Source organism: Choloepus didactylus, chromosome 7 (assembly GCF_015220235.1).
Source record: "Choloepus didactylus isolate mChoDid1 chromosome 7, mChoDid1.pri, whole genome shotgun sequence".
Classification (NCBI taxonomy): domain Eukaryota; kingdom Metazoa; phylum Chordata; class Mammalia; order Pilosa; family Megalonychidae; genus Choloepus; species Choloepus didactylus.
Genome location: NC_051313.1, coordinates 128,793,604 through 128,819,225, shown reverse-complemented (window position 1 = coordinate 128,819,225; position 25,622 = coordinate 128,793,604). Strand labels below are relative to the sequence as shown.

General features: G+C 43.3%; 1 protein-coding gene and 1 pseudogene across 1 annotated transcript; both read left to right on the top strand.

Annotated features, from left to right (window-relative positions):
- The first annotated feature begins 776 nt into the window (after positions 1–776).
- On the top strand, positions 777–25,295 carry ALDH5A1 (aldehyde dehydrogenase 5 family member A1). The gene is made up of 10 exons (XM_037844568.1): positions 777–1,271; positions 6,029–6,112; positions 8,637–8,807; positions 10,618–10,734; positions 11,311–11,454; positions 14,683–14,826; positions 16,649–16,807; positions 19,673–19,842; positions 20,402–20,460; positions 21,877–25,295. The coding sequence occupies exons 1-10, from the start codon at positions 912–914 to the stop codon at positions 22,080–22,082; spliced, it is 1,614 nt and encodes a 537-aa protein (XP_037700496.1). The 5' UTR covers positions 777–911; the 3' UTR covers positions 22,083–25,295.
- Positions 6,586–8,279, top strand: LOC119540426 (annotated as a pseudogene).
- Positions 25,296–25,622: the final 327 nt, after the last annotated feature.

Sequence of the window (25,622 nt, the reverse complement as noted above, 5' to 3'; positions counted from 1 at the left end):
GTTCCATTTACTAGATGGCAATCTAACTTGCATCTTACTAGTGCCCTGACCCGCCCTGACCCAAGGCAACTAGTATGACTTTGAACACTGCACTGCATTTAATATAGCAACTCTACTAAATTGTCTCCCAGCAAACCTATTGGGTAGGTATTGTCCCATTTTACAAATAAGAGGAATGAAGTAATTTACCTAACGACACATAGCTTGTAGGCAACAGATTATGAGTGTGGATCCAAGTCTGTCTCTGAAGCACGCTCTTGTATACCAAAAGTATCACCGCTCCCAATAGCTAGATACATATGCAGAAAAACAGACAAGCAGCAAAACTTAGTGCCGCACTTCGCCTGCTCAGAGAACCCTCGCCCCAAATCCTACGTGTTCGTGAGCTGCAGCGATGAAGAAAAGGGATCGTGCGGTTAGCAGCCGGAGCAAGCACCAGCGCTCTATGGACTGAGCACAGATTCCTTTGGCAGAATAGATGCTGGATTTGCGGCGGAGGGGCTGCTTCTTTTGGCGCCAGATTTCCCACTCGCAAACAACCCTCTTCTTTCCTTCCCATTCCCAGCGATTGGAGATCGAGAAATAGATAGAGACAAATGAGCACCGAGAGGTGAAAGGTGATGTGGTCCCAGGAGCTGCGCCCATCCTCTGTCCCAACCCTTCCAAGGAGAAGGTCGCGCAGCGCGCAGAACCCCCGCTGCCCTCAGGGCAAGGTCCCGAGTCTGGAGCGGCGGTGCAGCGCGAAGGACGCGGGGAGAGGCGCTGCTCGGCGTCACCGCCGCCTTCAACCCTGTACTCCACCGCCCCCTCGCGTCCCCGCCGCGAACCCGCTCCTCCTGCTTCCCCGCAGCCCCTGCGCTCGCGTGCACGCGCTTGCTTGCCTGCTTCCTGCAGACGCTGCCAGCCGGGCCATGGCGATCTGCTTTAGGCTGCGGAGCTGCTGGGCCGCGCGTCTTCTCCCGGCTCCTTCGAGCCGCGGTCCCCTCCCCCGCCCTGGCGCTGGCAGCTGGGTGCCTGCGGCGCCGCCCGCGCCGGGCAGGGCCCAGGCCCGCGGCTATGCCGGAACCCCGGCGGGCCTCCCCGCGGCGCTGCTGCGCACCGACGGCTTCGTGGGCGGCCACTGGCTCCCGGCCGCCGCCACCTTCCCCGTGGACGACCCGGCCAGCGGCGCTGCGCTGGGCCAGGTGGCCGACTGCGGGGTGTCCGAGGCCCGCGCCGCCGTACGCGCCGCCTACGAGGCTTTCTGCAACTGGCGGGGGGTCCCGGCCAAGGTGAGAACGCACAGGGTCCAGGGGACGAGGGCTGGCCCGGGACTCGGAGGGGAATGGAGGGGGCTTTGCCCCAAGGTGAACCCAATCACATCGTATTTCCCCCAACCTCCCAATTCTCCCGGCAACACAGTGCAGAAAGTCATACAGGAGAGGAGGAAATGATCAGCAAATAAACTGGAGCATCGGCTTTGGGACGGGTGCTAGGGACACTGCTCCAAACCCCTTAGTGTCTGGAAGCTTGCTGCCCAGTCGCGGCGGAGCACGAGCCGGTAATTACACGCGAGCTGTTGGTTGTAGTGGAGAGGAGTCGACCTGTGGGTATGGAGAGTGGAGGATCTGGAAGGTGAGTGAACATGATTGGCTCTTCAGGGCACCTGAAAGACCCGCCGGGCTGCTGGGAGACCGTGTAGGAACTGCTGCAGTGGTCTGGAATTAGGCGGATTAGTGAGCGGGGTTGGGAATGGAGAGGACTGTAGTTCTCATTGACTGTAGTTGGAAAGGACGAAGTCCAGGACAATACTCCAGGTTTTCAGCCTGGATGGATAGATTTTGCTATTTATTGACAGAAAATACTAGAAAATTGGGGTGGGGGTGAGGCATGGAAGGGCTTAGAGGCCGAGGACAGAGTAAGAAGAAAACAATTTAAGAGATTTTCTTCCTCCTTCCTTTATTATATTGCACCTGGAGTATAATTATAAATAACCCCTAATGCTCATTTCTTCCACCCTCCAAGGCCCTGACACTGAATTTAAGCGAAATCATTTTCTACCCTATTCTTCAGTCTTCCCTCTGAAGATACACATCTTGTAATTAGGTCTGAGTCCCAGAGAGTTAACATTCATTCACTTACCAGTTGTCTACTGAGTGCTTTCTGTATGCCATGCACTGTTGGAAGTGCTTGGGATACATCAGTTAACAAAACAAACATTCCTGACCTTGGGAACTTACCTGGGGATGGGGTTTTAGTAAGTTTATTACAACCGATGAATGCTAGGAGAGAAAAAGGGTAGAGAAGGGTAAAGGGGCTCAGGGGCCAAAGGGATGGAGCAAGATGCAGTATATGTAGTGTGCAGGTAGACCTCCGTGAGGGCTTGAGATGCAAAGGCCAAGGAGATGAAGGAATTCTGCTAGAGCAAAAGCCCGGGGTGGGAGCCATGCTCCATGGGGCCCAGTGGAGTGAGCTGGGGGAAGAGTTGTCAGAGAGATAATGGGGTTGGGGGTTGGATCCCATGGGTCTTCTAGGCCATTCTGAGTATTTCAGGATTTTCTCTGAGTGCAGTGAGGAGCCATTTCAGGGTTTTACGCGACAGGGGCATGAGCTGACTCCAGCTACAGTGTTGAGAATTCACTGTAGGAGGGCAACGGTGGAAAGAGACACAGCTTAGGAGGGTGATGGGTAGTTTAGGTGGGAGATAATGATGAGTTGAATGAGGGTGGGGGCAGTGGAGTTGGCCCTGAGTAGCCAGGATCTATTTTGAAGGTTTAGCCAACCAGATTCCCTAAGGGGTTCTTGTGTGGGATAAGGGAAAGAGAGGTGTCACTTTTGACTATGGGGCTTTTGGCCTGAGTAGCCAGAAGGACAGAGTTACCAGGAGCTGAGATGGGGAAAGGTGTGAGTGAGCAGCCTTGGGATGAGACATTGGAGCTCAGTTTTGGACATGTTCGAGTCTGAGGTGTCTGTAAGACACCCAAGTGAGCATCCAAAGTAGGCGGATGGGTGTATGGGTGTGGAGTTTGAGAATGAGGCCCGGGCTAACAATAGAAAGGTGGAAATCATATGCATGTTTTCAAAACTACGGAAATGGCGAGATCACAGGAGAAGAGTGGATCAAGGCATCATTTTGGAGTCCCACAAGGGTCCATAGATCTCAAGACTACTCTTCACTGCTGTTCCACCAGGGTATCTGGGGAGCTCTTCCAAGGCCATCTCCAGTTCAGTGGTTACCTGGACACCCCGGGGCTGATGTTGGGGCCTCTCACTGAAACTGCTCAGACCACACTCATCCTATGTCAGTGTCCCTTGAACCTGAACCTGACATCAGCTTCTGTCTTACAAGGGCTCAGGTCTTTTGAGGGAACCTTCCTTCTTGAAAGGAGGGGTACTTGGATCAGGGAACATCTTTTCTGGATTCATCCCACGCTTGCCTCCAGGCCTCTGCTGTCTCTCTCCCCAGGTCCACATTCCCCTCCCTTCTCCAGGCCAATCCACATCCCAGCTGTTCTGGAAGGTCTAGTTCATGGTTACTGCTGCCATTGAGCCTGTCACTCCACACAGTGTTCTCATTCTTTTCCCTTCTCTGAACCTGTAGCCCTCGTCCACACGCCTTCTCTTGTGCTCCCCATTGACATCTTTGCATTGCCTTGTGTTTGTTTTCATCTTGTTTTATGATCTCCCTTTTTCCACCTTGTGAATTCCTACAGGATAGGGAATGGAAGGGAATGGATATTTATGGACCACCTTATACACTGATGTATGCAGCTCCTACAGTCATGTAACAAATTACCACAAACTTGTTGGCTTAAAACAACACAAAATTATTAGTCCTGCAAGTTAGAAGTCTAAAACAGGCCAGCAGGGCTGTTTTCCTTCTGTAGGTTCTAGAAGAGAATCCGTTGCCTTGCCTTTTCCAGCTTCTAGAGGCTGACTGCAATCCTTGGCTTGTGGCCCCAGATCACTCTGACCTCTGCTTTGTCATCAGATCTCCTTCTCTGACTCCGACTCTCCTGCCTCCCTCTTCTAAGGTCTCTTAGACATTTGACACACTTGAAAAATCCAGGTTAATCACCCATCTCAAGATCCTTAATTTAATCACATCTTCACAGTCCCTTTTACTACGTAAAGTAACAGAGTCACAGGTTCCAGAGTCATTGGTGTGTGTGTTGGGGGGAGGGGTGCTGTTAATTGTGCCTACAACAGCGAAATACTGCTCGTAGTGCTTTCCGTGCGTTTTGTGTGGTCCCTTCAGCAACTCTGCTCCATGCTGTGGGTGAAGGGCCTGGCTAAGTGAGGCTCTTACTTCACCCTCTGTCACTTTGCTGCTGGCCAAGTGCAGGAGCCGGGATTTGAGCCCCATGTGGCTCTGTCCGCTGTGGCTTCCCAGAAGCCATGTCTGGGTCTTCCCATCCACATAGATTCGTCCCCTTCCTGGCTCCTATGTTCAGCCTGGACATTATGCTTTCTGCCCACAAGCAGAATCTGCTTTTTATTCTTACAGTTCTCATGTTGTCTCATGTTCTTCTCTCATCCTCTCTCAGCTTTATTCCTAGCCAGCCGTTTACTCTGATATTTCATTCCTTTCTCTCAAACAAGGCCTCCTAGATTTTAGTCCTTCATCTCTCACCCAGAATAACCCACCGTACACTGGCCTGTATTGTCAGGTTATTAACTGGTATTGCACAGAACGATAGTAAATAAAATGTAATCCCTTAAGTAATATTGTTTAGAGATGCCAGTGCCTTTTCTGTGGGGGGGTTAAAATTTAGAGGCCTTGATCTCAACAACACCCTTGAGAGGTGAGAAAATGCAGCATGTTAACCTGTGCAAAATAGGGTAGGGAATTAGCCAGAGAAAGACTGTTAGCAGTGATTACACATGCTCAGACTCTGTGAGTGGAATAAGAAAATAATTAAAATCTCTAGGTCACTGTGTGGATTAGAATGTCAGAATGACAACTTGGGTTTGTTCGTTGCAGTGGCCAGAACTGCCGGCAGTTCCTAAAAAATAAACCAGAGATTCTTTCCTTTGGAGTCACCTATTCAGATGTGGGAAGCTAGAGTTCTGGGGCAGATTTGTCTCCAGAGTCCTCTGTGTGGCCCCATTGGCCTGGGTTCCCTTGGCCTCTTCTTAAGTGTGCAAAACCCTTCCTTGCACTGCACACATCCTACCCTGACTCCAGTCTGTGGAACAAATCTAACTTGCCGGTAAGTCTTTAAATTAGGGAACGATTCCTTTGTGTGGTAAAATCAAAGTTATTAATATTTACCATGAACAATAATAGCTGTCCCACAACTCTTTTTTCTCTTCTGTGATTTATGATTGGGTAAACGCCTATAGATACAACCTGGAATTGGTACTTTACTATTTATCAAAGTAGTCTCCATGTATTTCTCCCAAAATGAGACCATATGTATTAGTTATGGTTCTCTAGGGAAACAGAATCAACAAGAGATAGCTATAAATACAAGATTTTATACAAATGTCTCACGCAACTGTGGGTATGCACAAGTCCAAATTCCGTAGGGCAGGCAGCAAACTGGCAACTCCAATGAAGATGTTCGACGAATTCCTCAGGCAACGAACTGGCAACCTCGATAAACGTGTTCGATGAACTCCTCAGGAAGGAACTGGCAATTTTGATGAACTCCTCAGGAAACACTTTGCTGGTTAGCCAAAGAAGTGAAGGTCCTCTGTCTGTCTTGCTTAAATGTCTTCGGCTGATTGGATTAAATCCAGCTGATTGCATTCTCTCATTGTGGAAGACATGCCCTTCACTGATGTCATCAGTCACAGCTGCAGCCAATTGACTGATGATTTAATAAACCAGCCTTCTGGTTTATTAACCAGCCACAAATGTCCTTGCAGCAACGGTTAGGCCAGTGCTTGCTTGACCAGACACCTGGGTACCATCACCTGGCCAACTTGACACATGAACCTAACCATCACACCATATAACTGGTATTTTAGGAAACTGAAGATTTTCTAATAGTCTCTCTTACACTTGGCATTTCATTGCTTCTTTATCTTTTTTCTTTTTCAGGAGAGGAGTTTGTTACTTCGGAAATGGTATGACTTAATGATTCAAAATCAGGACGACCTTGCCAGGATAATCACAGCTGAAAATGTAAGTGCAGGGTCCTGGATCGCCACCCTAAAAAACTGTCCAGGCATTCTTAGCCTGAAGCTTGAGAAACCCTCTGACTGCCCTTCATTGCTCTTATCTACATAAAGAAAATGTGAATTCTTGCCTAATGATTATGTATTAAAAATTAATTTGCCAGTCACAAACATTTTCTAATTAAGCCCCAATACTTGTATTTGCTAAAACAAAATCTAAATGTTCTAGTTTATTCTCTAATAATAGGCAGAAAATAGATTTTAGAGAGAACTATATGAATGCTGCTTTTATACCATTCCCATTTTTTTCCTACATGACTCTGTTCATTGATTTTTCATGTTGTTTTTATACATTTAAAAATGTACCAGTAGACATGCAGCTGCCCAGAGAGAGGGTGCCGGTGTCCTGTGTCAGAGCCACCGCTGGGGAGGAGCAGCCGCTGCCACCCAGGACCAGGGAGGAGGTGAGAAAACTGTGGACAATCCCAGGACTGCTGACAGGAGTGTGGAGATCTGGAAGCTTGGAGGCGGCCCACGGCAATTGGCACAAGCATGATTTCTTTGATCATTCCTCCTAAAGACCAGATTTCACTAGTGGCAAAAATGTTAGCAGATGAGTTTGGAACTGTATCTACCATTAAGTCACTAGTAAACCACCTTTCAGTCCTGGGAGCCATTACATCTGTACAATAAAGACTCAAACTTTATAACAAAGTACCTCCAAACAGTCTGGTGTTTACTGTGGAACAATTTTAACAGAAGGAAAGGAAAAGAAAGTAACATTGACTTTGAGCCTTTCAAACCAATTTATACGTCATTGTAGTTGTGTGACAACAAATTCCATACAGAGGCTTTTAAAGCATTGCTTTCAGATGATGCAAGTTTGGCTTCATTGTAATAGATGTAGTGGTGCACTTTTTGGTACACTCCAAGGAAACACAAGAGAAGCCCTGCACAAATTCACTGTGGATCTCCCACAGAAACATGGTAAAGGAGGTCAGTCTGCCTTGCATTTGCCCATTTAAGAACCGAAAAACAAACCATGTTCAGAAAGTAGCTGAGAATGCTGTGCAGCCGTTTATTTCTGAGGACAAAGGGAATGTGGCTAATATTTTAGCTGGATCAGCTAACTTTAAAACTGAACTCAATCTGGTATGTTTCATGAGAGGTTGCAATCAAAAGTTTTAAAATTAGTTGATCTCTCCTATGGCAGTGAAAATGGATTCAACCAAGCTATTGAGTTATCTACAGAAGTTCTCTCCAACATGAAATTTATTCAAGAGAAGAATTAATAGGATGATATGTTGATGAAATCAGCCAAGATACAGGCAAGTACTGTTTTGGAGTTGAAGATACACTAAAGGCTTTGGAAACAGGAGCTGTAGAGATTCTAATAGTCTATGAAAATCTGGATATAATGAGATACATTCTTCATTGCCAAAGCACAGAAGAGGAGAAAGTTCTCTATCTAACTCCAGAACAAAGAAGGATAAATCTCACTTCACAGACAAAGAGACAGGACAGGAACATGAGCTGCTTGAGAGCATGCCCCTGCTGGAATGGTTTGCTAACAACTATAAAAAATTCGGAGCTACACTGGAAATTGTCACAGATAATATCACAAGAAGAATCCCAGTTTGTGAAAGGATTTGGTGGAACTGGAGGTATCTTGCAGTACCAAGTAGATATCCAGGGATTGGAATACCAAGGAGATGATGAATTTTTTTACCTTGATGCCTACTAGGTAGTCAACACAGGTCCAGCAAACTGCCTTGCCCTCCAGTATCCAACCCATGGACCATACCATGGTGGAATCCAAAAAGATCCTTGCCTTACAATTGGAACATCTCTAGAACTTAATCCATGAGCACTGGATAGTGAAAAGAAAACCAAAACAAAACCAGACCCAATCTATACTTTGGTTTATCATGATGCCAGTGCAGCAGCCTACAACTAAATTCCTAAGTGCCACTTGGGAATTTGGAGGATTTTATGTTATGTGAATATATCTCAATGAAATTACATTAAAAAAAAAAGTGCCACTCTACTAATTTAAAAAAGAATCACAGTTTTTACTTTTACTCATTTGTGAAATTGGTGCTCTTGTATTTTATAGGGGAAAAAATGATTTTTTTAAGCTTCATACATAGAAGCAAAAATACTTTAACTGCTGTAAACCTTCAAAAGTTAATAGAAGATCATTAGAAAAAAAAGTACCAGTAGTTCCTCTATTCTATAATTCAATACTTTGTACCATAGCCACAACATAGAGAAGATATTGAAAGGAGAAGAAATTAGAAGATGCAGTTCTGGCTTCCCCTCCTAATTTGTAAACATGTTGAGAATGCAAATGTCTTGCTGGTGGATGGTGGGACAGCCATGTGTATCTCCATCACCCTCTCTACAACCCTATTGGTCTTGTAATGGGAGACTTTTCTATACTCTTTGCAGCCCTGAAGAATTTATAAACCCAGAAGTCATGCTTTTGGTCTAAGAAGGTAATAAATGAGTCCTTTTCTGATTTAATTCAGGGAAAGCCGCTGAAGGAGGCCCAGGGAGAAATTCTGTATGCTGCCCTTTTCCTGGAGTGGTTTTCAGAGGAAGCCCGCCGCATTTATGGAGACGTCATCTATACCCCAGCAAAAGACAAGAGGGGCCTGGTCCTCAAGCAGCCTGTGGGTGTGGCCGCGGTCATCACGCCGGTATGTGGCAGGATCAGCAAGGTCCTGGGGGAGGGGAGATGGGCCAGGACTCAGGGACAGTTCATTCTTCCTTGGGAAGATGCGAGCTCATCCTTATCATGTGTTCTTGATTTCCTGGTTCCCTTGCTGGGCACTCAGGTGTGTTTCCTGGTCCTCCGCAATAAGGGTGGGTGTGGTGGCAGCGAGTGGGAGGACGTGTTTTCTGATGCCCGTGGAAGGGAGTGGGCGGACCCTCAGGAAGTCCCAGAGGGTTTTCTGACTTGGCATGTGGCTTTTTCCTGGCATTGCCCAGCACTTCTGAAAAGATCTTCTGGTATTTGTCATTCATTAAAAGAGACTTATGACACATTTTCTAATAAGCCATAGTTGTGTAAATGTTATGCTTAATTTACGGTTATCACCAACAGCAAAACATTTGTGCACCTGTGCAGCAGGCACCGGGCCAGGATGTATAGGTAAAGAGAGCTAAGAAATACAATGTTGTGTCTGCCTAGAGGGGCTGCGGTGTACACCTGGGGCTCCCACCTGTCACCCGGTGACCAGCCTTTTCCTTCAACCTACCTTCTGCTTGGTCCCATGTTAACTTGTCTACAATAGCTGCCAGCTGGTCTCAAGACTACCTTCTTTTCCTGCTCAGGGTAGTTGCAGATGCCAACCCCTTTACTGCCGAGGTGACTCTGTGTGACTCGGAGCTCGCCATTCACTAGTTGTGTGACCCTGGGCAAGTTACTGTCTCGGTTTCCTCAAACATGCAACTGTAGATAATAATACTAACTGAATAATACTGTGCTGTGGATTTAATTAATTATAATTTTAAAGTGCTTAGAACAGTGCCTGGCATAGAGTAAGCAGTATATAAGTATATGTTAAATTAAATTATTGCACCACTAAATTGTATACTTGAAAGTGGTTAAAATGGGAAATTTTATATCGTATGTTACCATAATAAAAATTAAAAAAAAGAAAAAACGAAACCCTCTTATCAAGTTTCAGTGTCATATCAAAAAAGAATAGGCACAATTTTCTGAAAAGGCTATTGAAATACTCCTCCCTTTTCTAACCACATATCTGTGTGAGATTAAGTTTCCTTCATATTATTAAACCAAGACAACATATCACAAGAGACTGAATGCAGAAGCAGATGTGAGAATAAACTGTCTTCTATTAGCTAGGCATTAAAGAGATTTTAAAAATGTAAAACAAAAATGAATAAATAAATTGAAAAATATTATTCTTATAGATGTGTAGATACCTACAGATAAACATGTATATAGAAGGAAGCATTAAATTATCTGCTAATTTTAAAATCACCTTTGCCAATATGTTGTCTCAAGTATGTAGCTTAGGGGTTGGCAAACTACAGCCTGGGGGCAACATCCAGCCTACCACCGGTTTTTGTAAATAAAGTTTTATTGGGACACAGCCACACCCATTCATGTACGTATTGTCTGTGGTGGCTTTTGTGCACAACCAGAGTTGAGTAGTTGAGACAGAGACTGTATGTCCTGCAAAACCTAAAATACTTACTATCTGGCTCTTTACAGAAAAAGCTTGCCTACCCCTGCTGTAGATGATTTTGTCTTGTATTAAATTCTGAAAACGATTCCAGTCTTTTTGAGCCTTTGTCTCCCGAGTCCCTCAAGTTGGCAGGTGGCAGGTGTCCGAGCTCACCTGTGTGAGAGTGGAGACCAGCCTTGTCAGTCAGTTGGGCAATGAAATTCATTGACTGACTTCCTGACCTGCTTCCCTTTGGACAGATGAGTCAGCCCGTCCTCTCACATTCTTACTTCCTCTGCTCTTATGGCTCCAGTGGAATTTCCCCAGCGCCATGATCACCCGGAAGGTGGGGGCTGCGCTGGCTGCCGGCTGCACTGTGGTGGTGAAACCTGCTGAAGACACTCCCCTCTCAGCCCTGGCCCTGGCAGAGGTGAGTCTTTCTCCTTATGTTTGTGCAGAGCCAAAACAGACCAAAAATGGGTATTTATCCGGCACAGAAAGCAGCAGCCTTGAAGCCTCCTTCTTTGCCACTGCTGCTCAACCCTGCTCAATCCCGTAATTCATCAGAAGATACAAAAATGGTGATACTTGACTTCTTTCATTTCTTTTTTCATGTATTAGCTGGTCTAATTCTATAAAGCAAAGCTTGCACTCTTGCACCCTTGATTCCACAGGTGAATCAATGACTGTTTTTTGGAAATCTCTGATTCTTCTTGGGAAAGAAAGCCAAGTTTTTTTTAAAAGAAGGTGGCATTGAAACTCTCACTCTAAGTTTAATTTCATTTTAATGAAGTTCAACAGCATATTAATACTAATGAAACAATAACACTAATAAAAAAAAAATCTTACTTCAGTCCCAAATAGATTATTTTGTTGTACACTCCTGGAGTATTTATTTAAGCTTAAATTTTTCCCATTACTTTTTGGATTAAAACTTCTATTTATTTCTGCTTTCTATTTTTTGCTTAATAATTTGCTGCCATGCATCTCCTGTTTCTCCTTCTAGCTTGCAAACCAGGCCAGAATTCCTCCAGGAGTATTCAATGTTGTTCCCTGCTCTCGAAAGAAGGCCAAGGAAGTAGGGGAAGCTCTTTGTACTGATCCTCTCATATCCAAAATTTCCTTTACTGGCTCAACAGCTACTGGAAAGGTATGTGATTTCTTTTTAAGTCTCAAAAAAAAAAAAAAGAAAAGAAAAGAAAAAGAAATGGCATTCTAATGTTTTCCTTTTATCGACTATTAAATACTGTTTCATCTTGATGACCATTTTTAGGAAGATTCCCAGCAGAGTGTTAAAAGCGCTGTCAAATAAAGCAATGTCTGGTCATCCTCTGCAGACAGTTTGGATGTAGTTCCCGATTGACATAGGTTTCTTTTTGACAATACCAAAGGGCTTTTGGCGGGAAAGAGAGTCCCATTATTTGTTGTTTGTGAAGTAGCTAAGAACTATCCATTATCTTTCCTCAATTCTGGAATGCATTTCTTTCCTAATTCAATGTTGTTGGAATTAGAGATTCCAGAAGCACAACTGGTGTTGAAATAGGTGTCTTAGAATTGAACACAAAATGTATTTAGTATAAAGGTACTTTCAGAAATGGAAAGGTTTTTTTTTGTTTTTTTTTTTTAAGCTTTTTTCCCCTTTAAAGTTGAGTTCTTTCCCCTAAAACTTCAAGTGCATGCCTTTAAGTGGATTTTCAACCTATCCTTTTAAATGTTCAAAAGAAATAAAAGTTGGGGTCAGAACCAAAGGTTTTTTTTTAAATGGTGCTTCTCTGGAGTTGATACACTTTTTTCTGCTAGTACCTATATACATTTATACTCATGCCAGTTATGTACCTAAGCCCAGCAGTCATAAATAATATAAATAATATAAATCTAATCTGAAAGGTTTTGTGGACCTGTGGTAGTTTTTAGAAATCATGGCAAGCAGGAAGGAATCAGGCAGGTGTAAAACTCCTAGGCACGATCACTTTTGTCATCCTGTCAACTCACACTCTCAGAGTGACACTTTGGGATCCTCTCCTTCATTCACATCAGAAATGAGATTTTTAGATCCATAAACTCGTGTCCATGAGATTAATGGATCTCACTATACCAACTTATTCTCAGAGGGTTTCAAATGTCACTGTGAAGTAATTTGAGAAAAAGAGTCAGTCCTGGGAGAAAGGGTTGTAAAACACCATTCAAGCCAGAGAAAATCCCAGGATGCTGGAAATTGCTTTTCCTCACTTTTCTCTGCAAAATATCACCACCTGATGGACCTCCAGGAAAATGCCCAACCATCTTCCTGCCAAGTCCAACTTTGCCTCTTAAATTTTTTTACCCAGAAAAATGATTTGCTTGAAGTGGCTTAAAGGGGTAGCTAAAGCAATAACTGACTAATCAATGTAACTGTTGACTGCAAAACTAGATAGCTTTAAACAGTATGTCTTTGTAGGATTGCAAGATCTGATTCTGAATACACCAACACCTGCTGCCTGTTCTGCAACTGAAGTGACATTAAAAAGGAGGGAGAGTAGGTGTACTGAGCCAGAGCTCTTATTTTTCTAGATACAAAAAGAAATAAAGAAAAATGCATATGTTTACAAAAAAAACTAATCAAGAGATCAAAGGCCTTTCCTGAGTTGATCTTTACAGTCAGTGGCCAAGCTCCTGGTCCTCAGGTGTAAATCTTGCCTCTTAAGTGAACCACGTACAGCAAGCTTGTTTTAGTGATGCTTGCACTGCCCTCAAGGGGAAATCACCCTTTCTGGAGCCCTCTGGAGGGAGCATTCATAGCACCATGAGTGGTCATTTCACCCAAGGGAAACAGAAACAGTGGCCCAGGACAAGTGGCCAGATCTAGAAAGATGAGTGGGACCAAGCAGCCTCCCTCTGCAGGGCGTCGGAAGCTGAAGTCCTGAGTAGGTCAGCAGTGGGAACCAGAGCTGAGAGGATTCACTAGGAGATGGCAGGAGTTACACGTGGTACAGCAGGAGCCGCGGCGGGCCAAAGCCAGGGTCAGGTCATCATTGTGGGGAGCAGAGGCTGTGTGTGGGAAAGGACACTGTCAACAAGGACATGACAGGTGCACACACACCGTGGGCAGGTGCTGTGCCCAAGGCCCCGAGGAGGCGAGACAGAGTGACACAACCGTAAGGAACTTTTATTACACTGGGGCAAATCCAGGAAAAATGAATTGCTTGGCAGATGGCATTTCTCAAAAATTCAAAATGAAAATAGCTATTTTGAGTCCAATTGAAAAAAACTGATCTTAAAACTTGTTAGTACTTTGTTGAATAGTAACATTTCAATGAAAAGATGGTTACTACTTTTTGATTGCTGGAATGTTCACACCTGGGAACACAGAGAAATATGAGCACAGACACAGCTTCCCAGCCATTCGTTCCAAATTTTGACCAAGGACCCTACCACAAAGCCCACGACTGAAAAGTGTGCGTCTCGGAAACCGTTCCTAAGTGAGCTTGCGAAGCCTGCCTGCTTCACTTGGACTATCTCAGGTGGTTCTCTCTTCCCTGCAACGGTAACTGGAAGAAGACCTGCTATTCTGTTATAAAGAAGTAAAAAGTCCCTGGGCAGCTTTCCTCAACCATAAAATCACTTAATGGCTATTTAAAGCCTAATGATTATATGTATCAAAAAGCCTTACAATTGTGCTTTGAGCTAGCAATCCTACTTCGATTAAATTATCCTGAGGGAAAAATTGCAGTGTTGTTTTCAAAAGCAAGAGATTGGAAACAACCTAAATGTCCAACAGATGGGGGCTGCAGGCATATAAAGGAATATCACCAAAGCTTGTGTGCTGATACGACAGCATCACATTATAATGTTATGTGAAAGGAGCGAGATATAAGATGGTAGGAACATGTCAAGATGTTCCAGATAAACTGTTAATTGGGAAAATAAAATAGGTTATAAAACAGGATAATAATACCATCCTGCTTTCTTTATTTTAAAAAAAAGTAGATATGTATGATCCTGCATGGCTTATTCTACATGAATATCCCTCAAATCACTCACCTCTGTATTATGATTTTTTCAGTCTATCATATAATTTTTAATAGGTAATACGCTTATATGGTTTAAAAATCAAAACAATACAAACGGGTTTACATTGAGAAATCTCATCCTCCTGTTCCTGACTCCCACTTCCCCCACATTATATAATTACTTTTAGTCTCTTGTTATCTTCCAGGTGCTTCTTTATGCAAATACAAAATACATATTCTTGCTTCCCCTTTTCTTAAATGAAGTATCATCCTGTATTCATGACTCTGCACCTTGCTTTTTCCACTATTGGGTACTTTTTTAAAACAAAGGCTTGATAATCCTGGGTAGTTCATTTTGATGCTCACAGCATTCTGTCCTCTGCTTACAGATACTGTTGCGCTATGCTGCAGACTCCGTGAAAAGGGTCTCCATGGAGCTAGGTGGCCACGCTCCATTCATTGTGTTTGATAGTGCTGACGTGGACCGGGCGGTAGCAGGGGCTCTGGCATCTAAATTTAGGAACTCTGGACAGGTGAGCCCTGTGTAGTTTTTCAGGGTTTGGGGTGGAGTGTATATGTGTTTTATCTGTGCCCTCCCCATCTCCTGGAAGGAAACTTCCGGGTTCCTTCCATCACTGATCAATTCATTCACTCTTTCAGTACATATTTACATAGTGTCACACACAGTGCCAGACCCTGAGGGTCCACAGGGATGTAAAGCGCAGTTCCTGGTTTGGGGGAGTTTCCTGAATAACAGATGTCTTTCAGTCAAATTGTCCTCTCTTCTCTTCTTTTCCTCAACCCTTTAAATTTGGTTATTTTAGAGTTTTCCTTCATTGAGCTTTTCTCTACTGAATAAGTACAATCATCTCAGACACAAAACAGCCTTGAATGGCAAGGGCCTGGGATCCATTGTCTTAGGGAAAGAGAGGAGGAACATGTTAAGGAGATGATGCCTTGAAATATTCAAAACGCCGATGCCTGCTAAGACCTCCCTGGGTCGTTTTCTTTCTGCAATGGTGGGGCACCCCCTGAGGGTTGCACACCCGAGGACCAGCCGCATACCCAAGGGGCGTGCCGGGTTGTCCTTGGGAAAGTGGTGGCCTGAGCTCACCTCTCAGTAGACAATCCTGGAATAGGAGATCTGGTGGGGACCTTCAAGGTCATCTGCTACTAACCTCGCATTTATACAGATGAGGAAACAAAGCTCTTTCTAGACTAATTACCTTGCCTACGGTTATATATATCCTTGGGTTGCAGTCCCAAGTCGGTATGGAGCTGGGACTGTCAGCCAAGGGTCCCAATCTCCCAGTTTCTGTCCAGGTTTCCACCAGGATCCTGGCTTTTTAAGAAACATTCTTAAAGCACTTCATCTTAAAGTATCATCAATAAGAGGTTTTAAATGTGTTCCAGAAACAGAATAAATACTGCTAGACGGTTATACGGTGAAAAAAGGTGAAACACTGTGCAATATTCTATATTAAATAGTTTTCACCCTGGGTTTGGCCTTTATCAACTCATGTTTCCCCCTTTCATATAACTCATAAATGAGCTTATTTTGTTTTTTTTTTTTTTCAGAAATATGTCCTTTCACAAACTCAGATTGCCAATGTGTATAGCCTTTAGAGTTACACTATTTGTTAAAATTTTTACTTTAAGCCAATAAAACCATTTATTTAAAATGCATAGGACACAAAATTGTATGTACATTTGTTTCAATTAGGAAAATGCATGAATAAGAAAATAGACTAAAAGAAAACTTATCATTGGTAACTACATTTGCTGTAATGTAGCTATATTTTAGCATTTAAAACTATTACGTCTAATTAGAAAAAATGATTCAGGCTGACGTGGAAGAATGGTCTCCTGTCCATTTTCAAAATGTCAGCATCAGCCAAATATTTGGAAAGTTTAAGCTAAGAGATCTACGTGAGTACTTGACCTTGCTCCTTCTATCCTCCATTCTCTGTGCCCACTTCTGACACCACAGCATCACTTCCTCTCGAAGGGTACAGATTTTTTTTTCTATTTATTCTTTAATGGCTTATTCAAGTCTTGTGAAAAAGTTTGGGTTTAGTGGCCATTTTTTTTTTCCACACAGATATTTATACTTGCTTACTCATTTAACCACAGAGGTGCAGGAGCTATGGAGGGCATGAGAGAGGAATGTGCTCTTGATGAGTGCAGTTATCTTTTGAGCCAAGCCCATGTGGGGAGGAAAATAGCTGGTTGGACTCATGATGAGGACCACGTGGGGTTTTCATGTGCAGACACCTGGCAGCACTCACTGTATATTGGTTGGGTCGGTAGATTTGTACAAACTATCTACGTGCGTTTCTTTTCTCTTATGTTTAGACCTGTGTTTGCTCTAACCGTTTCCTGGTACAAAGGGGTATCCATGATTCCTTTGTGAAAAAATTTAGTGAAGCAATGAAGAGAAGCCTGCGAGTGGGTAATGGATTTGAGGAGGGAACTACTCAAGGCCCATTAATTAATGAAAAGGCAGTGGAGAAGGTAAGTTAGTTTTACTGTCTGTTAAGGTAAATTTCATGGTTTTGATATCAAAAGCTTAACCGGCAAACAAAATAACTTTGGTAAGATGCCCTGCAAGGCTATTTTGCAAACAGCTGAGAAATCTGAAAAAGTTAATTTCTACCAATTTGTATGACTTGGGTGGCCTCAGCTGGCAATAAGCTTTTCTAGTTCTGTCTCTCAGCCCTTGCAAGATCGGTTGCTGCTAGTCTCCTACTGCCCTTCCTGCCTCTCCTGTTATAGGATAACACAGAGCTTCTCTCCTTCACCACCTCAGGGACCACGATCTTAAAACACCAAGTTCTTTAATTTTTTTTTTGAACACCTAAAAGGAAAGGAAGACCAGCTTCATTTTGTGATTGTTATGGTTTAACTGAAATACAGGCATTAGTCTATTGTTTCTTCTCTTGACTGCGAAATGCCCTTCCAGAAGAATCCTTGGTGAAAGTCTCCCAGCAGGGAGATTTATATTTGCATATGCCATGTTCAGGATTATTTAGAGATGTTGGGAAAGGGAGGTTGCTTTTGAGATTAGGAGGGATTTGTTTGTTCAAGAAAAAAAGGTAACAATTTAGACTACTAGCTGGGTAAGATTTCTTTCCTTGATCTACTATTTTAAAAAAATAGGATCTTCTGTGGAGTTGCTTATAAGGAACTTTCTTGTAAGACTAAATATCCAGTATGCTCCCTAGATAAGGCTCTTCTGATAAAAAGGATTTTAACAGAATAATTTAAATCAGGCAGAAAATGGAGGCTGGAGATCACGTATGGGAAAGAAATGAGAGGAGACGGCTTAAGGAGACCCCAGAGTGGAGGCACACCCAGCCTCTGCACGTCATCTGAGGAAACCCAGATCCAGTTACAGCCAAGGCAGTACTTGTTCCAGTTTGCTAAAGCTGCCATTATGCGAAATACCAGAAATGGATTAGCTTTTATAAAGGGGGTTTATTTGGTTAGAAATTTACAGGTCTAAGGCCACAGAAGTGTCCAAACTAAGGTATCAACAAGTGAATACCTTCACTGATGGAAGGCCAGTGGCGTCCTGAACACCTCTGTCGGCTGGGAAGGCACGTGGCTAGTGTCTGCTTGTCCTTAGTTTCTCTCTTTTTCATCTTTGCTTGTTCTCCCAGGGCGTTTCTCTCTAAGCGTCTGGGCATCCTCTCTTAGCTTCTCCAGGGAAAACTCTGGGTCTCATCTCTCAGCTTAACATCTCCAAACCTCCTTCTGTCTACATCTCCAAGCATCTCCAAGCATCAGCATCTGGGTCAGCTCTTAGCTTCTCTTAAGTACTTCAGTGAACTAATCAAGACCCACCCTGAATGGATGGGGCCATACTTCCATAGAAATACTTTAATCAGAGGTCTCACCCACAGTTGAGTGGGTCACATCTCCATGGAAACATTCAAACCTTTCCACCCAACAAGACTGGGTTAAAAGATCATGGCTCTTCTGGGGTCCATAATGTTCCGAACTGGCACAGCACTCAAGTGGGTAATAGCCGGACCCCTGTTCAGTGGTCTCTGGAGAGGATGAGGAACAAGCCCGGGGATTGCTGCTCTGAAGAAATACAGAAGCCTGCTAGGAGAACACAATTTCGAGAGTAAGGGTAGATGCCCCAGAGCAGGGCTCTCCTGACTAAAGTGAAGCCTGCCAACTCAGAATAAGCCCAAGCTTGCAGCTGTCCCTCTTACTCAGGGGAGAGGCTAGAAACAGCAAAGGCCACCCATTCCAAGCACCTCAGTTATTAATCCTGTCCTTCATCACAAAGATGAATGACCAAGGGTCATGGAACTTGAGGGAAATCATCAGCAAAAGAGAGGAAGGATGGGAAGAACAAATAGGACCCCTTCTGAAGGAAATCAGAAGTAACTTGAAGCAAGCGGGAATATCCATTTTAGTAATACTTCTAGAAAGAAAGAATTGAGAAAATGGAAGAAATGAAATTATCAAATAAATAACAGACAAAAACATCTCAGAGCTGGGGAAAAAATAAGTTAATTCTTCGGACTGAAAGAGTTCACCAATTGCTGAGTAGAATGAATGAAAAGAAAAAACCCAGATATAGTTTGCTAAACTTTCAGAATTTAAAAACATAAAAGAAGACCCTAGAAGTTTCCAGAGGGGGATAAAGCTACCTACAAAGGAGGGAAAACTATTTTTGAATCAGACTTTCCACCAGCAACACTAGCAGACAGTGGAGAAATGCACTCAGAGTTCTGAAGGAAAATCAAAATTCCATAACCAACCAAATTATCAGTCAAGTGGTGTGCAATATAAAGTACAAGACATATAGTGAGAGGAAACTCAGAAAGTAAACCACTTTCAATGCACCTTTTTCAAAATAACTGCTTGTAAATGTGAAAAGGAGCAGTGGTTAAGCAAGCTGGGAACACTTGGACAAGCTAACTCTCCACCATTGAGGAGAATGTATTGGCACAAAATGAAAGTGAAGTCCAGGAAAGAGGACAACATGGGATTCAAGACACTGGAGCTAACCTAGGAGGCCAGGAGTGTGATGAAAGCAAATCCCAGGAAGATAACTGAACAGCAGGCCTAGAAAGAAGTTGGTGCATATCAGACCACTCAACAAATAGTAGGATCACACCGCTGGAAAATCAAAGAGCGGGAATGAAGGAGGCGTGTGCTTACCACGTACCCTCACACTGCTTCTGTATCTGCATATTTGGTTCTTCCTTCCTAGAAGGAACTAGAGTGTTTTGTTTCTAACCTTTTTTGTTTTATAAGAAGGGAAAGAAAACCAATTAAGGTTTTCTGCAGTTTAAACATTCTAAGAGATGGTATCATTTGGAAAGTAACCCAAGGGCCCTTCTTTTTCTCCTCCCACAGGTAGAGAAACATGTGAGTGATGCAGTCTCCAAAGGGGCCACCATTGTCACAGGCGGGAAGCGACATCAATTTGGAAAAAATTTCTTTGAGCCCACCCTACTTACCAGCGTCACCCAGGACATGCTTTGCTCTCATGAAGAGACTTTTGGGCCCCTGGCACCAGTTATCAAGTAAGAGCATCCAGCCTACAGAAGACAAGGGAAACCTAGAGAGAGGTCATTGTGCTGTTTGAGGGATAGGTTGTGGGCACAGGGGAAGCTAGAGAGGCAAAAGTTGTGTTATCAGTTGAAGAGCTCAGTTCAAGTTATAGGGTTTTTAGGTTGGGTTTTTTTTGTTTTTTTTTTTTCATCGTCACTTATTTAGACCATAAAATTTACCAAATTCTTTACTCATCTTTGCTTTCTGCTGAATTATTTTTTCTTCTTAATGGAGTACATCCTCAAAGAGTTCTTTAAAGGGAGTTTGTGGGAAGTGAACTTTCTGAGATTTATGAGCCTGAGATGACCTGTTTTACATCCACAAGCAAATAACCATGTAGCTAAAAAAAATTCTAGGTTCCACGCTTTGAAGGTATCACTCCTTTGTCTGTGAAATCTAATGTCCTTTTTTCTTTGCAAAACTCCTATTAGCCCTTTGTGTTATTGAGGAAACAGATCAGGAGAAAGAGAGCTGGTTTTCTTTACTCTCCCCCTTGCAGATTTTGCTTATGACCCATCTTAACTTTGGCAGATTCGATACAGAGGAGGAGGCTGTGGCGATCGCTAATGCCACTGAAGTCGGGTTAGCAGGTAAGCATTCTCCTTGTTGACTAGCAGTCATAGTCACCTTCTCAGACTCATGCTGCCATTTGCCTTTTCAACACTGCCCTGTGTTTTGAAAAAGAGACTTCAGGAGAGTATGTTTTGTTGCTTTCTGAGAGGCAAGAATAGATGATGTGCAAGTTCATGTTCTTTTGCCTTGTCCCCCACAGTACATATTTGGGAGCTCTGATGAGAGTCAGAGCTGAGGATGAAGCTGATGGAGAGAAGCAGCAGTGCAGATTGTTCTAGGTGGAGAATTGCATGCATCCCAAAAGCGCCACGTTCTCTGAGGCCTAATGCCCTGAAATTCCAAGTGCTTTTTCTTGCATTTTTTCTGTGACCAGAAGGCCTAGCTCCTGAAAGCGTGAATGGAAGATGAAGCCCTAGATCAAGGACAGAGAGTGTCAGGGACCAGGCCAGAGTGGAGCCTCAAGGAGTGGCTGTCGTTCTTTTGGTCTTGAGATGATCGAGGTGGCCACAGTACATACTCTCTATTCATAACCCTAACAAAAGTCTATGTGCATAAATGCATTCGGTAACTCTGTATTTAGTATCCACAGTGCATTAGGGACTGAGGAAGATGCAAAGTAACATAATACAGCTGTAGCTATGGAAGCTTCCCTTCTAGGTGTAAGAGAACTGCTAACAGCAAGGGAAAGGATAAGCATGTGGTGAGAATCTTACCCAGTGCTACCTCCTCAGTTATAATAAAGCTGGGGTAAGATACTGTGCTTCTATAAGGTTGAATCCAATGTTCATTACTTCCTTTCTGGATGAGACAGTGGTAGGGGAAGCTGCGCCCTGAACTAAGTCACAGATGATAGGCAGGATTCTGACTGCACAGAGATTGGAAGAGAGAGATTCTGGGCAGAGGGGACTAAGTGAGTCAAGAAGCTAAGCAAGAAAGGTGAGGAGAATTTGGATTGACCAGTTTGAAGGAGATGGTTAATGACTAGAGTAATCGGGGGTAAAGCTGAAAATGTTGACTGAAACCAGGTTAGGGAGGGTTTGGATACCTGCTAAGGGATTTAACCTTATTGTGTAGATAACAAGGTGCTGCTGAAAGGTTTGAGCAAAAATATCATGTGGATAATGTAACAGAGGTGTGTAGCATGGGTTGAATGGTAGAAAACAGCAGCCAGAGAGGTTATCGTTAACAGTCCTCAAAAGGAGAGTGAGAGCCTACGTGAGAGTGGAACAGAAACAGCAAGGTGAGTTCCATGGGTTCCAAAGATGAACAAATGGTCAGGACCAACTCAGGGCCTTCTATGGAAGCAGGGAAAGCAGTGAGGATTCCAGGCCTGAGTGACTAGACAAATAGTCATCAGTGGCAACTCAGCTGTGGAAGTGATGTCTTTAGTGAATATCCTACATACCACCTATGTCTCTCTATCCCCGCAACAGGTTATTTTTACTCTCAAGACCCAGCCCAGATCTGGAGAGTGGCAGAGCAGCTGGAAGTTGGCATGGTTGGCGTTAACGAAGGGTTGATTTCCACCGTGGAGTGCCCTTTCGGTGGGGTGAAGCAGTCTGGCATTGGGCGAGAAGGGTCAAAGTATGGCATTGAAGAGTATCTAGAACTCAAGTATGTGTGTTATGGAGGGTTATAGGATTCTTCAGTCCTTCAAAATATAAAAATAAAAAGGAAGCTTACCTCCATATGTGGGGACATGCCATCCATTATTTTGAATAGATGTTTGGGGTCTTCATAGATGATCTGAAATACAAATTTTTAAAAAACTCATCCAGTCCTTGTAATCTTAAGCAGGTCTTGCCAATCCCATCCCTTCCATTACTTTACTAGGGTCTAATAGGTGCCACATGCTAGTGGCTGCAGGCTCCAGGAAAGCCAGCGTCGAAGCCCTGGGACCTAGCACACCCCGTCTGCCTCACAGCCAAGCTCAGAGGAGGCAGGGTGGCCTTTCAGCCTGGTCTCAAAGGCTGATTACTGACTGTGCACTGACAGAACCATCTGCAGCGTGGTTCAAGATCCTGGGCCCAGAGGCTGCCTGGGAGACCCCTGAGTGTGAGCAATGGGCTGGTCAAGGGGCCCAATACCCCCTCCCTGGCCATCGGCCCACTGGGCGCTAACGACTTATTGTATCTTGGGAGGTGTTGCAGCAGAGGTAGAATTACTTGGCTTTTAAAGATTTCTGAAATAGCAGAGAATTGCCTCTGCTTTTATGAGGAAGGAAGGAGCACCTCTCCCTTTTTCTGGACCGTTTTTTAAATTGAAGTTTCATCATTCTAAATTTACTGCTTAAGGATTATATTTTCATTTCTATTTGGTTTTCTGTTTAATTTTTTTTTTTTCCTTAGGAATTGAGACTAAGCATAAAGAAAATACTAGCAGAAACAGCTTGGTAGAAGCTAGGCCTGACCCCTTACTGAGGAGCTCAGTTACCTTGTACCGGCTGTTCAATATTTCCCATCCCTCAGGTGGAGTAGAGGGTCTATAAAATGTCTTACTCACCTCCATGGGGTTTTGTGAGCTTAAGAGAAAAGTGAAAATACTTCGTGCCAAAATGAAAATTCCGTGTAAGTGCAGGAGTCCTTGTATTATTAGCAGCACCCTCCCCGCCCTGTGGCTTTGCCCAGGTGATGGGAGGCTGGTGCCCACCTGTCCGCCCACCTGAGCCCGAGTAAGTGGTTGTCACTGCAGCCTGCTCTTCCCGTCCTCAGGTAGTGCTGCTCCTTCTCTGCCAAAAAAGCAAAAGCGCTTTCACCACTGTAGTCTCAAAAGGGAGAATTTCCATATTGTCAGTCCACCTGAGGCTTGAATTTCAGGCACCTTTTACCTGAAGAGTTTTTAAAGCTTTGCACGAAAAGCCCCATGACCCCCGTTGCCTCTCACCCTCAGAGAGGAACTTGGATCCAGAAAATCATAGTTGCTTCTGGGCATGTGTGAGGTCAGCTCTCCCACCCGTCCTGACACTGAGGCATAGGAACGCAGGCTGTTCCTGGCTGGACATGCAGAGATGAAACTCCTTCCTTTCCCACCCTCCCTGGGTGCAGAATCCACTGACATTCTGGGGCATTCTGGGTAATGGAAGGAAGCCGTGAATGAAAGCAGTGCTAGATGCAGTTGCTCCAGAAGCCCACCCAGGACGTAGCCTCCCTCACTGTCCAATCGATGGTGGGAGAAGGGGACTGTGGTCGAAAAATTAAAGGGTCTGGAAAGTCCCTGTGCATGCAGGGGTGGCTGCTAGGCCTGAGGCCGCTTCGCATTTGGCCTGGATTATACCAGCCACACCAATGCCAAGGAGAAGGAATGAGCTCATATTAGTTTCCCATGAACACTGCCCATCTCCTGTCCAGAACCACATATTCACAGTTAACTGCTACTCTTTAGTTTTATAGTTCTAAATTATTTCAAATAACATTCTAATTACTTATGACTTGGGTGTGTCCATCTTTTTTCTATGAAGAATAAAAATGCTCTGACGTTATTTTTTAGAAGTTTGGAATACTGATGCAAATAAATGCAACTTTGTAAGCCAGTGGCTTTCTTGAATGGGTGGCAAATTTTGAGCTTTCTTGTGTATTTGGCTTACCAGGTACATAAATTAAAGTCCAGACACTCATTGCAATATCCTTGATTAATTTTGTAGTTAAAATAACTTGTAAAGGAAATAATATATTGTCTAGTAAAATGGTACTGGACGTGGGAAGGGAGAGAAGGGGTCTTTAAATAAACATTTTTTTGTTATTTTTCAATAAGGTAACCATATGTGATGAATGGGATAGTTTTTAAAATGTATTTTACAACATGAAATAGAAAGGGACCATTAGAATGGGGGCTGGCAAACTACAACCCACAAACCAAATCTGGCCTGCCACCTGTTTTCTGTATAATTTGTGGGCTAAGAATGTTTGTTTGTTTGTTTTTAATTTTCAAATAGTTTTAAAAAAAAATCTAAAAAGAATAACATTTCATGGCACATGAAATACAGGAAATCCAGACTTCAATATCCATAAATTGTTTTATCATAATACAGCCGTGTCCATTCATTTACAGAATGGTCTCTGGTTTTTCATGCAGAGTTGAATAGCTATGACAGAGACGATGTAGCCTACAGAGCCTAAAGTATTTCCTGTTTGGCTTTTTATAGAAAAGTTTGCCAACCCCTGATCTATACCGAGAAGGAGATATTGACCTTTTTGGGTTTATTGGGCATTATTTGATTTAACTGACTACTACTGTGTAAAGGTACTTTTCTGGACATTGCTATAGTGAGTTCACACCAAGAGCTTTCCAGCAATTATCACATAACTCAGATGAAATTACCCAGATAACAAGAGTCCAGTGCCCTTGAAAAATCACTTCTTGCTTCTTTGCTAACTCCAGCTATGCAGAGATTCCCTTATTTAAAGAGCTGGTTTGCATCTGATATCTATCTGATTGAGAGGCTTTTAAATTATTTTATGTAAAAAAATGCTTCTTCTTTTCTCCATATCTATCTTAATTCTTATGGAAACACTCAGTGAAAATAACAACCAGAAGCACAATGTAAACAAATCTATTTTATCGTTAACTTATGTTTTTAATTTTAAATTGTGCCATCTCTGAAGGCTGGGTCCCAGTATTCTAATTACTCATCTTTAGCTATTTTTAGGTAGCATTTTAATTTAATAATATTTATGCTGTGATTTTTTTCATGCTACTCTTTGTAGGATAAACTTGGTAATAAGTGTAATGGTGAATATATAAACATTTTGCTTTTTAAACATGTGCACAACTCATTTTTCCAGTTTTTAATAACCATATATATATATGTATATATGTATCAGTGACTTGTTGATAGAGTGATGTGTGTATGTGATTAATAAATGTTGAATTAACATTTCCTGTGTCAGTGTTAAGGTTTCTGGTGGGGACATTTTCTTAGCAGGTCATCATCTGAGTTTTTGTTGGATATTATTAGAGCAGTTCGGAAGTATGTAAATAGGGCTCCCTCCCGAGAGGGCTGCTAGTCAGTGAACTCCTTGGCCCTGGGAGCCTACATGTGAAAGTTTGTCCTACCGGTTGGTGCTTATTAAATATTCGCTGAACTGGACTGAGAATTCATCTAGCTTGGAGGTGTGGCTGCCTAAGAAAGGAGCAGGTGGCCTCTCAACACTACAGCTTTCTCAAAGTAGGCAGTCTTCCT